The sequence below is a fragment of the Chrysochloris asiatica genome, unplaced genomic scaffold (genome assembly GCF_000296735.1).
Source record: "Chrysochloris asiatica unplaced genomic scaffold, ChrAsi1.0 scaffold00003, whole genome shotgun sequence".
NCBI classification, from domain to species: Eukaryota; Metazoa; Chordata; class Mammalia; order Afrosoricida; family Chrysochloridae; genus Chrysochloris; species Chrysochloris asiatica.
The window spans coordinates 20,839,150-20,853,378 of NW_006408521.1; the positions used below are offsets into that span (position 1 = coordinate 20,839,150).

Here is a 14,229-nt window from a genome sequence, read left to right on the forward strand (position 1 = left end):
CTCACATTCACAGTAATGAAGAAACAATTGTTCCTTGACATTCTTATTTTACAGACAAAAAGGCAACAGAACTCTGCTGTCCAGAGCTCACTTGCACTCATTCTCGTTCCCCTTCAAGCCTGTCGTGGGTTCAGAATGACCTCTCCTCATAAGCAGACAGGAGGAGACGTGGATAAGCACTTTGCCCAGGGAGAGTTGGTGCTGGGCTAGGGGTAGAACATGATTTAAGCCCAGAGGCATCTGCTGTGATAACGGATTTTTTCCCTCCCTGACTGCTTTCCTTCTTTCCATCATATGAGCCATGAAAACACTTCAAAATCTAATCAGCTGTCCTGAGTTTTCAGCACACTATAGGGCACACCATGAGTCAGCACCGACTCCATGGCACATAACAACAACAACACATAGGGCACCTTGGAGTCCTGGTGTGGCGTTGTGGGTTACAGTGCTGGACTGCAAAGTAGGTTTGAACCATAACATCAGTGGTTCAAGCTCACCAGTTGCTCCTGGGAAATCCTATACAGGGTTGCTATGGGTCGGAACCGACTCGAAGGCACTGAACAACAACAATAGGGTACCTTTCTCTCCCTTCAGCCAGTAGCCACCTTGCCCTCCCAGCCACTGCCCAATGCATGCCATGGTCCCTCAGCCGCTCTTAATTTGCCCCGCCTGACACCACGAGACTATAGCGCACTGAGCTCATGAGTACAACTGGGGATGCAGCCAGGACTTGATTGAAATCCTGGCTCCACCCTTAGAGGCTCTAGTTATAAGCCTCAGTTTCCCCATCTGCAAAACGGAGACAATGGTATGTCTTCTTCATAAGGATTGTTATAAGTATTAAATGACATAATATATGTGACATGCTTAGCACAGTGCCCAGGTTTCAGCAAATGTTTACTATTTACCACCATCCTCTACAAGGATCTGAGAACTCTGCAAAGGGCCAGACATACATATTTCAGGCTGTGTGGGCCATACAGTCTTGGTTGCAACATTTCAACTCTGCCATTGTATTACAGAGCAGCCGTAGACAATACCGGTGTGTGAGTGAACCAGCGTGGCTGTGTTCCAATACAGCTTTACTTTTAGGTGCTCTGGTGTCCTACTTTTTAGAAGGACTGCTAACTGCAAGGTGGGCAGTTCAAACCCACCAGTCACTCCTCAGGGTCGCTATGAGTTGGACCGACCAACAACACTTAAGAACAAAGGGACACTGAAAACTTAATTCAATATCATTTTCATGTAGCATAAACGATTTCTCTTCTTCTGATTTTTTTTCCCCAACTACTTTAAAATGTAAAGACCATTTTTAGCTCACAGGTGCCAGACACCTTTGTCTTCGAGGAAAACCTTCACACTCTAGTTCACACAGGGATGGAGTTTATCTGAACAGCTTCATGCTCCAGGTTGAGCATCAAAACATTTTTCTCTTAAATTGCAACAAGGTTGAATACACACTGTCTAAAGTGCACCGTGTGTTTGCAGCGTTTTCATAGAGGATGCTGGACTATGCGGATCCTTCTTTCGGACACAGTGAGGGCATTAGGAACAGCTGTCCCTGCGTGGACTGCTGGGCCAGGTGGGGTCACTAGTCCCTGGATTAAACGGCCCCAGACTACTAGGACTTCCCTCCCCTGCATTGATCACTTACTACCCCATCTTCCTTGCTTAGTGATTTCTAGGCCTCCTTGGCCTGTCAGGAGGCTTGGTAGGATAAGCATTTGACAACTAACCCCACAGTGAGTAGTTCAAACCCATGAGTCCTTCCTTGGAAACCCTATATACAGGGTCGATATGAGTCAGAATTGACTCAGCCGCACTTAACATTAACACAACATTTAACACTGGTCTGTCAGTCACTCTATGAAATGTATTACATTTGTGTATAAATTAAATAGGAACAGGCTCTGAGTGAGAAGCTATTTAACAAAGTATGTCAACGCTGGGTATGGATTTGGGGGCCTATTATTTTGTTCACCTTCTGAAGCTCACTGGAGTTCTGGTGAGGTAACATTATCAAACACATGAGCCATGAGAAACTGAGATGTGACTGTCCCCCCTCCAAGCCTCTAGGTCTCCTAAAAGCACAGTCACTTTGGCATCAGACACATTCTGAGTCTCGATGAGCTGGAAATAACAGTCACCTCCCTTTGAGTCGTGAGGACGAAACGAAAGGGCCTAGCATAAAGTATGTGCTTAATAAAACTGGAATTCAAATCATTACGAAGAAAACTTGCCCCAGACACAGAAATAAATTACAGATTGTTGAGCTATGACATTTGATAAATCACTTCAAGAACACTACTTGGGAATGGAGCCACTTTTTCCTCCCATGCCAAGTCTTAAAATGGTTCCTTACTCCCCTTTCCTAGCGACCAAAAATACTTTCTAGAACCTCTTTACATGATCCTCTCCTCCTTATTAAAGAAGATGGCATCTCTGCTGCTCAATCATCCTTCATTAGGTACCAAGTCTTCTGAAACTTGAAAGGAGATAGCAGCCCAGAGCCATTTGTGCCTAAGTGCTGTAGGATGAAATTTTATATACACAATCATCAATTATTAATTCTTGATTGAGGAGACTGCCAAAATGCTTCTCTCAATAAATGTTACCTTAGAGCTTTCAGGCATGGAAGAAAACCTTTGAAATTTGGATCTGAGACCAAGTCTTTCAGAAAAAAGGATAATTGATTTTGTCTCATCTTTTCCTCCATCTGTTCTTTATCTACAACCTTTTCTGGCCTGTGGCTGAGGTCTCCTGATATTCTCTTTGATCTCATTCTGTGCTAGTTTCATTCTGACCTGTTCTAAAGTTTTCTGCTGATAGGTTATTCTTGGGAGCGTAGGATAATTTTCATTGTGTCGATCTTGATTTGCTCTGGTAGAGTGAGTTAGATGAGAGGTGTTAAAGTGGATCTAAGGTGTAACCACTGCAATGAAATGATGGTGTGCAATCAATGTGCTCCCACGTAAACTACCACTCAATTCACAATAAAAACTTTTTCTTTTTTTTTTAAGTGAATCTAAGCATGTTCCAAGTTGTATTTGTGTTACTTTTTACGCATACCTCATAAAAAAGACTTTGAGTTAGCGGGACCAGAGAGGTGCCTTAACTGCTTCAAAGTCAGCTTTTTGACTTTGCTCTGTCATTCTGGAGAACAAATCTGAGAGTCACACCAGAGGAAATGAGTTCATCTTAAGTCCAAGAATCTTTACATCCATCTGGCACATAAGTAACAAAATCTAAGAGGTGAACTGGGCCTTAGTATCTGGGTTGGAACCGAGAAGTTGACAAGGCGTTCAGGCTAAACCAGTCAGGAAGTCTGATTTGTACCCATAACAAATTTGGACTTCCTGCCTCCTATTGACCTGGGAAAAAGAATGGTGTTACTCTGGACCAATACGGTGTTCTCTCAAGACCTAAACCCAACCAGGCACAGAGACTGTGAATCAGGGATAAAATAATGAGACCTCACGCAAGGGCAAGGGGTCAGGATTGAGACTGCTACAATTTTTCCTAGATGGTTCCTAAAAGCTGGGGTCTATAGTCAGAGGTTGAGAAGCTGGTCAGAAGGCTATGATCCAAGACCCATAATCAAGCAAGAGCAGGAGTTCGGAGAATGGGTTAAAACTGGGCAATGCTGAAGGCACCAAATGCCATTCCACCCCAGAGAACATTTCCATCTTTCCAATTTTAATTTCAGTGTAGATAGCTTTAGAATCCACACTTTGGGCTCCAAATGCCTATTAGAAACTTGCTCCTAGAAGCCCTTCCCTTGTCAAGAAATTCCGTGTGTTAAATAAAATGGGACTCAACCCACTCAGCTGCATGGCTGCCACAATTATTCTAGTCAACCTATGAAGATGCCTCCTGGTCAGCACAGAGTTCTACCCTGCCTTTGTCCCTAAATACACTATATCATCCTGCGTATACTTTTACACTTGGGCCCTGTTCTTCATTCCTACGATCTCCAAGACCTCATGGCCTCAAACTTAAACAGGCTTCCTGAATATCACTTGCTATGTGTCTGGCTTGTGCTCAATATGAATGAGCTTATTTATCCCTGCAGGTCTATCATGAGGTTCTCTAGTGTTTAGTTGAGGCTTTCTAAGGTTAAGTCCTGGTGTGGCACTGTGGGTTAATGTGCTAGACTGCAAAGTTGGTTTGAACCACAAGGTTGGAGGTTCAAGCTTACCAGCCACTCCTCAGGAATCCTACACAAGGTCGCTGTGGGTCAGAACTGGCTCAACGACACATAACAATAACAAGGTTAAGTAATTTGCTCACATCACAAAGACAGTAAGGAACAGACCTGAGATTCAGTAGAGGATTGTCTTACCCCAGGAACTATACCATCTCTAGGGATAAGAGAGTTGGAGCAAGAACTAAAAACGGGGGGAACCCCTGAAATGTGGGTGTCAAGGGACCATGGAAGAAGAAAATTAGGAGAACACAGATGCTGGGCAGTAACAAAGACTGGAGCTTCCAGTCCAGGCAAATAACTAGCAACCTGGAAACCTTCAGGGCTTTAAGGAAGTAGTGAAGGCCCAGGAATAAGAGAGGAAGTGGACAGAATAGCTAGGGCAGAGGCCGGCTCCAGTGGAGAGGAATGGAAGTGGATGCTATCTGATGTTAGTTATCTAGAAGGGGCTGGTCAGAGGAAGTACGCCACTCACACTCGGCCTCCAGTCCAACATGGCTACCTGCAAATAGCAAAACTGCTTCCACAGAGCCATTCAAGGTGCAGGGGCTCCCAGGCTCTAGACAAGAGTGGAGAATGGTGATGACCAGCTGTTACCACCCAGGAGTCATAGGAAGGAGGAGACGAAGATAGGAGGGCTGGGAACTCCATGGATACAGCCAGAGTCCAGATATGCACTGGGTAGTAAGGTTAGAGGGCATGTTCTCCATTCCTGAAAGTTCTATCTCCAGAGTCACTCCCCAGCATGTACTACACTCTAAATGTGTCTCCCCCACCCCCATATTCAAACGTGGCTTATTCCTGTCCACCCACACTCCTCTAGCATCTGATCCCAAATGTGTCCCCAGTGAATTAGATTCAGCTTATATTAGATCAATTCCCAAACTTCCCAAGGCCTGAAGAGGTCTGAAAACCATCTAAGCCCCGCACACTTTATATGGGCTTCAGAGGCATTGTGACTTGCCCACGGCCAGAAAGCATGTCAGTGGCTACGAGCCCACTCATGACTGTTCCGTTCTGCTGCAACAAGCTGCCTCTTGCCCTCCCCTAACACACCCAGAATTACTCTCCCTTTTCTTCCTTCCATTCCATTTCTCATCACAATCACCAGTGACTAGCTTGGCACCTAACACACAGATGATGCTGGATGAACGTTTGCTGATTCGGATTCAGTGATCGCAACTCAACCAGCAAGAAAATTATCTACTAGATTAATTTACTATATAAGGTGTGCATGATTAATTATTGTTGTGAAGAGCCGCTGAGTTGGTTCCAACGCACTATGACCATGTATAGGGTTTCTGAGGACCTCAGAAACCTAAAATTATCCTACAATGCCACACCATGATTGATTGCTCCTCCTTAACTCTTCAGAGTTTTGCATTTAAAATTTCTTTCAGAGATATTTTAACCAAATTAGTTTGTACAAAGTTATGAGCTGTAGGATTATTTGGGGACAATAGAACACTTCCTTGTTGTTGTTGTTAGGTGCCATCGAGTTGGTACCAACTCATAGCGACCTTATGCACAGCAGAACAAAACACTGTCCGATCCTGGGCCAACGTCACAATTGTTGCCACGCTTGAGCCCATTGATCCTGCCATTTTGCCAATCCATCTCGCTGGGGGTCTTCCTCTTTTTCTCTGACCCTCCACCTTACCAAACACGATATTCTTCTCCATCAAATAACTACATAGATACAGTGGTGGTGGTTATGTGCCGTGGAGTCAGCCCCGACTCATAGTGACCCTGCACAGGGTTTCCAAAACTGTAAATCTTTATGGGAGCAGAAATCCTCATCTTTCTTTCTCCCACGGAGCTGCTAGTAGTTTCAAACTGCTGACCGTGAGATTAGCAGTCCGACTTGTAACCAGTACACTACCAGAGCTCCTTAAACAAATATACAAATACAGTAAGTACTCAGAGCACAATATGTGGTCTAGTTTAAACTTGTATGTTCACATTTGAACCACTAGGTGGAGCTCAAGGCTTCCTCTCGTCTACTACCTCTTCTCCCAGAAGTTGATGGAAGTCATGTTATTGGGCTATGGGGTTGCACATTTGGCCCTTCTTTGCTAATCATCCCTTATGATTGAAAGCTTGGAAACAGGACCTTCCCCAGTTAGGCATAGAAAGGCTGGATTAGGCTGGTTTTAGGAAGAAATTACCTTGCCTCCTCTCCTGGGCCTCACTCTTCCTAAAGCAGGAAATCACAGTGGTCAGCGGTCAGAAATGGGCTCAAAAAGCCAGTCTGCCCGTCCACTGTTAGTGCTGGTGGTTATTCAGACCTCCTCTCCTGAGAAGAGGCACCATGGCCTCCCACCCTTCCCATGATGCTTCAAACTTCTCCCGTCAGTCCCAGGGTTGGCCCACCTGGTTTGCTTCCAGAGGGTGGTGGTTCCTGAGGGCTCATAGGGCTACTGCTTGGGATTTCTCTGTAGGAGGATGAGGCCCGGAGAGTTACGGCTCCCTTCCCAGTGCAGATTTTTGTAGGATCCATGTCTGAAAAGAAAAGAGAGGACTGAATCCAAGGATTCACAAATGACGAAAGCAACAGGCAGCTAGCCAATTGTTACAGCAGGGCGATGTGATGAACCTGGTTACAGCCACATCAAGTCTTTAAGCACGTATGATCAACAAAATGGGTATGTTGGCGGGGCGGGACAAGTGCCCTGTTCAGAGGTTTGTACACGCATCATGAGGTTAGGGGAAAATGAGGTAATGATGAATTCAGAGTAAATGTTTGAGTTCAATTATCAGCGGAAAACATTTCAAAATGAAAGCAGATTTATTCCTTTTATTAAATGAAGTTTAAGCAGGTGAGCAAACTTTGGACCAATTAGTTAGGCATAGTTCAAGAAAGGGCTTATGTAAGATTTTTCAAGCTTCCAGATCACCCTTCTCATAAAAGAACAAGTTGGCAACATAGGGAATCACGTGGTTGTTTTTGAAGAGAATTACAGCTCCTTGCCTCAAATTTCCTCAAATGGAAAGAGAAGAAACCTCCAATATCACCAGGTCAAGACCCCTGAAATGACCATACAGAAGGACACGCAGTCTGGGGAGAAAGCTGCTGAGTGAGAGCGCCTCACGTTCCAGGCTTTAATGATGAAAATTCACACCAAAGAAAATGACTAGAAAGGTGGACTCCTTCCTGCTGAGTCTTCCCGGGCCCTGCCCTCTCCTGCCATCTCACAATGGTCTGGTAACAGACCCAGGTCCTCTTTAAGAGTTCCAGTGACAAGGATTTCAAAATAAGCTTCAAATGATCTGGAGGTCCACCCTCTAGGAAAGTCAGTAAAGGAGGTCAGCAACCGGCAATCGGTACAGACCTCAGGGTTAGAAGGCACGTGTGCAGAAGGTTTCTTTCTATAAAGCTGAGCTGAAAGGAGTTCTATGGTTGCTTTTTGCAAACTGTTCATAGCCTGGATCCTTGAACTAAACTAAGGAAGACTGGGCTTATGGGCTAAAGTGCAAGGGGGCGATGAACAGGAGGTGGGTTCAGACATCCAGCTCCTCTCCATCCCAGGCCAGGGCAGAGTGAAGCAAAGTCTCATCTCCCCTGCTTCCCAACAGCTCCCGAAGAGTTGCCCTATCAGCAGCGCCTCTTCCAGTGAAAGCCAAGCACACACCAGAGAGGATGGCAGAGGCTAGGTGCCTGATGCCACAAACAACTGGGAAACTGCTTCAAGTCATTTGCAAAGGATGCAGGGCCAGTCCAGCCCATCAACAGGTCCCAGGGCTCACAGCCAGGTTTGTCCAATTCCTGGAAACACCTGTGGGACAAAACACCACCTATATTTCACTTAGGAGTCCTGGTGTGGCGCTGCAGGATAATGCGCTGGACCATACGGTCAGTTTGAGCCACAAAGTTAGTGGTTTAAACCCACCAGTCACTCCTCAGAAACCCTATACAGGGTTACTGTGAGTTGGAACCGACTTGACATCACCTAACAACAACAACATGCCTCACTTAGGAGTCCTGGTATGGTGCTGTGGGATAAGCACAGGACAGCAAACCATAAAGTCAGCGGTTCAAGCCAACAGTCACTTTCTGGAAACCCTATACAGGGTGGATCTTAACAACAACAATACCAACAGCAACAACATGCCTCACTTGGGAGCACTGGTGGCACAGTGGTTAAGGGTTAGACTTCTAATGGCCAGGCTGGAGGTTTGAACCCACCAGCTGCTCTGTGGGAGAAAGCAACGACAGTCTGTGCTGGTGAAGACAGTCTTGGAAACCCTGGGCACCCCTACTCTGTCCTCTGACTTGACAGCAAAGGTGTGGTTTGGTCCTGGGGGCTTCACATGGTGGGGGTTTGAACTCATCTAGTGGCTCCATGTAAAGACAGGCCCGGAAATCTGCTTCTGGAAAGATTTCAGCCAAGACAATCAATCGTAAGGAGCTCAGTTCGACTCTGCAACATAGGCGGTCACTGTGAGTCAGAGTCAAGCCAGGGTGAGCTTCTGGGGTTTTCATGGAGGGTGAGGTAGGGTTTGCCTCTCCAGTCTCATTTTGTACCGAAGGAAACTCTGAAGTGGAGCCAACATGTGGACTGCACCGCGTCCATGGAGGACCGGCAGGGAGTGACTGCAGGTAAAGTGGGGGCGGGGGCTCCCTGGGAGTATTACAGAAGTGAGTCTGCAGTTTGGCAGCTACTTCATATTCAACCCAATCCAGAGGTTTCCTGCAAGGCCGAGTTAATCCTTAGAGAGACTGGAGTTTTAAATAAAGTACTGGGAGTCAGAAAGCTGTAAGGACAAATTCATGGGTCCCACACCCATCCTAGAGTATATGTCTAGCCTCTAAAGTGACCCTTCTCCTAAAGTGGGTAGGGGCAATGTATCTCTGTCCTCAGTCCTTCTGTATACTTGCTGGCTCACAAAACACATGTAGTCACATACACACACAGAGGAAGAAAGGAAACAAACCAAGGAAGTGAGAAAGAATACCTCCTCAGCATGCAAGGATTAAGCCTCAAAGGATTTGTTATAAGGAAAGAAAGAAGAAGGAGCACCATGCATGACCTGACGTTAGAAGAGAAACCAAGAAACCCAGGGGCAATACCTGTCCGGAGCACTAGGCCTGCAGGGGCATTCACTGTCTTCACGGGAATTATTTTAACAGCAGAAATAGAGCGTGCACGTAAAGGGTTGGCGGTGGCTGAAAACACAAAAGGGTAAGTGGTGCATCCAGAAGGAACATTTGGGAAACACTCAGGCAGTTGAGGAACTGGGTAGGGACAATAGGAGGAAGTGACCCACACAAAAAGGATACTACAAGGAGCAGTAGAGGCAGTCATTAAAAATAACTTGCTTTCTCTCTCTCGTGGTTACAGACCAACACGGCAGAGCCTGCCCTGAGTCATTACCCAGACTCAGCTGGCCAGGGCTTCTCTGTGCCTCCTGCCATACCAGGAGTTTGCCAAGGCCCCGGACACAGAGATTTGCCGAGACTCAGATGGCCTGGCAAACAGAGGAAGGGGCGATCAGTTAGAGTCCAAGGGCCTCTTGGGAGAATGCTGGGTATGTGCACTTGGGGGAGGGCCCGAGGAAGCCAGCTAGGGCCCACGGGCCTCAGATGAGGAGAGGAAGGAAAAGAACAAATCTATTAGTTGCCTGGTCCCTTCAACCATCACAGCTGCTTTCCCCAAATCATAACTGAACTGCGAAGGTTCTGGTCCACTCTGCCAATCATATCCCTCTTGCCCCAGGCAAGTTAGAACCCCATCTGTTAAGCAGCAGATGGTCTTGCTGAAATCCACTCTTTCCTGGTCAAGAGGTAGCCAAGAATCCAATTTGCAAGCTCAAGACTCTGGGCAACACCCAGGTGGCAGAGACCAAGATCAAGACTCCCAGCTGAATATCCAGAAGGGCTGGGGTAACGTCTGGGACGCAGCAGGCTGGTGTCCTCAAGTCCTGGGTGGTCCTGGTTATCAACCTACAAAAGTTCCTTGGGCTCCCTGCCTCCCCAGATTCTGGAGTCTCAATGGTGGGCACATTCCCACACCTTCCTTCTTCAAACAAGCCTGTTTGTAGTAAATAAAGTAAATGAAGAGAGCTGGAGTACTATAGCTCCAATACTGCTCCAATGGATGACGCCCAGAGCTCTTGTGGCCACAAGTTATACCTGTGGGGCGGGGCTGTTTGGGACCAAGACAGTCACTGATGAATCAGTGATCACACTGGCAAGTCTGCCAAGGGGTTCAGGGGCAGGAGGCACTTCAGCAGTGGACAATACATCCTCTAGTCCATCATGCTGCCATTGCCTGTGGCACATGACAGACAAGAAACAAGTTAATAATAACACTACTCCACACAGGAAGCTACAAAATACTTCCCCAGCAATACATCTGACTGTTCCTATGGCCACCTGGGAAGCTGGCTGGGTGGTAGGAGTTGTGCTTCCAATTGCAGGTGAAGACGCAAGAGGCTCAGAGAGCTGCTCAGAGTCATTCAAGTCCCATGTGGAGAGGCTGAGATGGGAACACTATTGTCCAGACTCCTGGTTCAGGGACCACCCTCAGGATATATCTGCCGCCTGCTTTCCAGTCCAAGGTGAATCTCTCATCAAGGAAAAAGTGGACTCCATTTTCATCTGCCACCCTACCCCCGTCCCTCTTCAAGTCTCTCATATAAATGAATTCCCAGGGATGGGGTTGGTGGCGTCCCAAGTTTTAAAAGCATTGGAATACCTGCCCTTGTACACATTCCTCGTGGTAGCTTAAGCACCCCCCTGTACCTACTCCACAAAACGGTCCCTCAACACTCCTTCACTGGAACTTAGCCAAGATTGTTGTAGACCCAAAAACATAGGAGACACAGCCCCCCACCAAGAACACAGCAGCATAACTGGGTGGGGAAGCAAAGAAGCAAAAAAAACTCCAAACCAAGTGGGTCTCCCTTTCCCCACCTCCTCCCGCTCTGTCTGCCTTCCCTCTCTGACCACCTTGCCTTCTCAGGAGTTTACATTTCACCTTGTCTCAAAAGGAATACTTGATTGAGCCAGATGGGAATTACAATCAAAGGCCAAACATATCAAACTCTGAAATGATTCTTTGACAGCCGGTGCATTTTATAATCAATGCCAGAATTTTTCCTCTTTTCTTTTTGATACGTTAAAATTTATGGATGAGTGTTCACAGAATTACTGCAACCAGAATTTGAGTGTGGCGATAAATACTGCAGATTATCAAACGCCCTCATTTTACAAATGAGGAAACTCACCCCCTCAAAGACAAAGTGCCTCCTAAGAGGCTTCTGCCTGTGAGCAGCAAAGCAGGACTTCAATCCCAACCTCATCACTCCAGCTGAAATGCTCCTTCAGTGCGCACTGCATCGGGCAGTCATGCTGACGTCACGATGAGAGATGCCAAGGCAAAAGGCCTTCAAGGTCCTCTCCACCCTTCATTTGACACCAGGATGCACAGGAAGCTAATGCCACCGCAGAACCTGACTTTAATGCTTCAGGGTCAGGACTGTGAAGGTGCCACTCTTGTGCTACAGGGAAGGGTGGAATGCCAGGTAAAGATTTCAGGCTGATCAAAGCTGTATGCACCAGGCATGAAGTACACCCCCTTCCAGGTATCTCATCTGGTATTCACGGCATCCCTCTCCACATGGGGCTTGAATGACTCTAAGCAGCTCTCTGAGCCGCTTGCTTCTTCACCTGCAATTGGACTAACTTTCAAAACTCATCTCACAGTATGGAAATGGCAGCCTTAGACTCACTAGATGTAAGACTGTGCTTGCAGTCTCAGAAAAGCAGTGCAGGAAACAGGTTCCTGGGCTGACTGATTAGACCAATGACTGTTCCCACCAGGCTCATGCACTCCGCTCCTTCTCCAAAAGCTTGCCAGCAGTGAGCCCAAGTTTGTCTTCAAGAGCCTCACCTTTGTCCTGCCCACTGCTGCCTGGTGCCAACCCGTTCATCACGGCCTTCGAAGCATCAACATCACATTCTGAAAGAAAATGAGCACAGGCTTGTGATCATGCACCCCAACATCTACTGAGTCCTGACCTGAGCAAGCTGGGCAGGAGGCAGCGGGGAGAGTGAAAGAGGAAGGGGTCCTGCCCCGGCAGACCCTGGAGTGGTTCCATCCACCGCTCCAGGCATGTCCTGCTGGGTCATCCTCAGGATGAACCTTGGGTGGACTTAGGGGTGGGGCCCCCAAGGTGTTGCTGGAGACCTTCGAGAATGCTGTGTGACCAGAACCAGGGAAGACACTCAAGATGTTTGGGGAGGGGGTGTTTTGTGGGTGATGGACGTTCTCTTGCCCCCGTGCTATGACTTTCTTTCTGAAATAAAAATCTCCATAATTCCCTCTAAGTGCCCTTGCCTGCCAGAGACAAAGGACTGTCTCCCTCTTCCAGCTGAATCTGGAAGCTCAGCTAAAACCTGTTCAGTGTCACAGCAACACACAAGCCTCCAGTGATAGGCAGGTGGTAGCTGTGCATAAGAGGCATTGGCCGGGAATCGAACTCCTGTCTCCCACATGGAAGGTGAGAAATCCACCACTGAACTACCAGTGTCTCATGTACAGCTGATGAGTTGGTGCTGTTGTCATGTCCATTTTCCAGAGGAGCATGCAAAGAAGAGGCCACCACAAGTCTGACATGACAGAGACCGTGTGCGGAAGCCAGGATGTGACCCTGGAGACCTCCAGGCTCCAAATATACCATCCTACCCAGCTTAGGTCTTGGCTGAAAGGGCATCGTATGTAAATAAATGGAGAGACTTGTTTTTAATTGATAAGAGATCTCTGATAACGCTCTAGAAATAATGCAGGACTAGCGGGTCCTTGGAAGAGCAAGAAGACGGTTCACTGTGATGGCCATATGGTCAGCCCCCACCTCCACCCCACCTGCTGGTCTCCTAGTCTCCAGGGCACACTCAGTAGCCAAGGTGGGCCTTAGTGTCCAGATGGAAACTTCTTTGCCTAGAAGCCTGGGCTGGAAACTTGACAACTCCTGGCTGCAAAATGAGTAGGTCTGCTCTCTTCAAATCTTCTTCACTACCCTCATCCTAACTGAAGATACTCAAATCCACTCATCTGTTTCGGTCTTGCCTTTGACTATCAAAGGCAGAGCAAAAGGGTAGCCAAGCTGCTCTACCTGCCGGGGTGAAGAGACCCATTAACTCACACCCTGGGGCAATGACAGTCTAGTTGTTTATCTTTGCTGCAGTCAGCAGATTTAGGGAATGCCTTTGAGCTGGATGCATATGCGTTTATTGTAAGCTGATTATATCTCACTCAATAAAGCTGTTAAAAATGGAAGGGAAAGGGCAACTATACATTAAAGACACAGTGCATATGAAGTGCACAGTCCCCAATGAGTAGTTGTTGTTGTTGTTAGGTGCCAAAGAGTCAGTACCGACCCATAGCGACCGAAACACTGCCCGATCACGGGCCAACCTCACTACTGTTGCCACGCTTGAGTCCAACGATGCTGCCACTTGGCCAATCCATCTCGTTGGAGGTCTTCCTCTTTTTCTCTGATCCTTCACCTTACTATACCGCATAGTAGGTGCTCAATAAAATCATCAGCAACAAATGTGCTGATGCAGAGGATGATGATGACTATGACAAAGCTTGGATTCTCACCAAGGTCTCAAAACATAAAATGCCTTTGAGGCCTCCAGAGTGAGTGGGAACTCTGGGTAAGCAGCTGAAAGGAGATTTGGGAAGAGCAGAAAGATGAGTTTAAAATGACTTACCAGAGCTCATGGTGATGACAGGACAGGTCTTCTGCAAATGGGGCTCTGAACCACTCTGCAGAAAAGGAAACCACTATTAGTTCTCAACATATCTTCCATCTGAATCTACAGACTACTGAATGTGGTGTTTCCATCTCTTTAACCCTTCCTTGAAGACTACTGCACTCTTAGATTTACACCACAAATAAATGACAGTTATGGTGTCCACAAGGGGCTCAAATTATATATTTTTTTATTGTTCTTTGAATTTGTGGAACACAAAGTTTGAAGGGGCAACAGCAGGACTGTAGGATAGACTGGGTAA

General features: G+C 47.0%; 1 protein-coding gene across 5 annotated transcripts in view; it reads right to left on the bottom strand.

Moving 5' to 3' along the window:
- The window catches only part of SORBS1 (sorbin and SH3 domain containing 1), a 121,983-nt gene extending 108,026 nt beyond the window's left edge, over positions 1-13,957 (bottom strand). For 2 of the 5 annotated variants that reach the window (XM_006831177.1, XM_006831175.1), the window contains exons 1-4: positions 13,926-13,935; positions 12,100-12,168; positions 9,276-9,371; positions 6,578-6,706 (exon numbers count right to left, since the gene is read on the bottom strand). In XM_006831177.1, coding sequence (XP_006831240.1) covers positions 6,578-6,706; positions 9,276-9,371; positions 12,100-12,168; positions 13,926-13,935 — 304 coding nt within the window. Of the gene's footprint in view, positions 1-6,577; positions 6,707-9,275; positions 9,372-12,099; positions 12,169-13,925 lie in introns of all 5 variants that reach the window. The other 3 variants (XM_006831176.1, XM_006831174.1, XM_006831178.1) reach the window with 2 other exon arrangements.
- Positions 13,958-14,229: the final 272 nt, after the last annotated feature.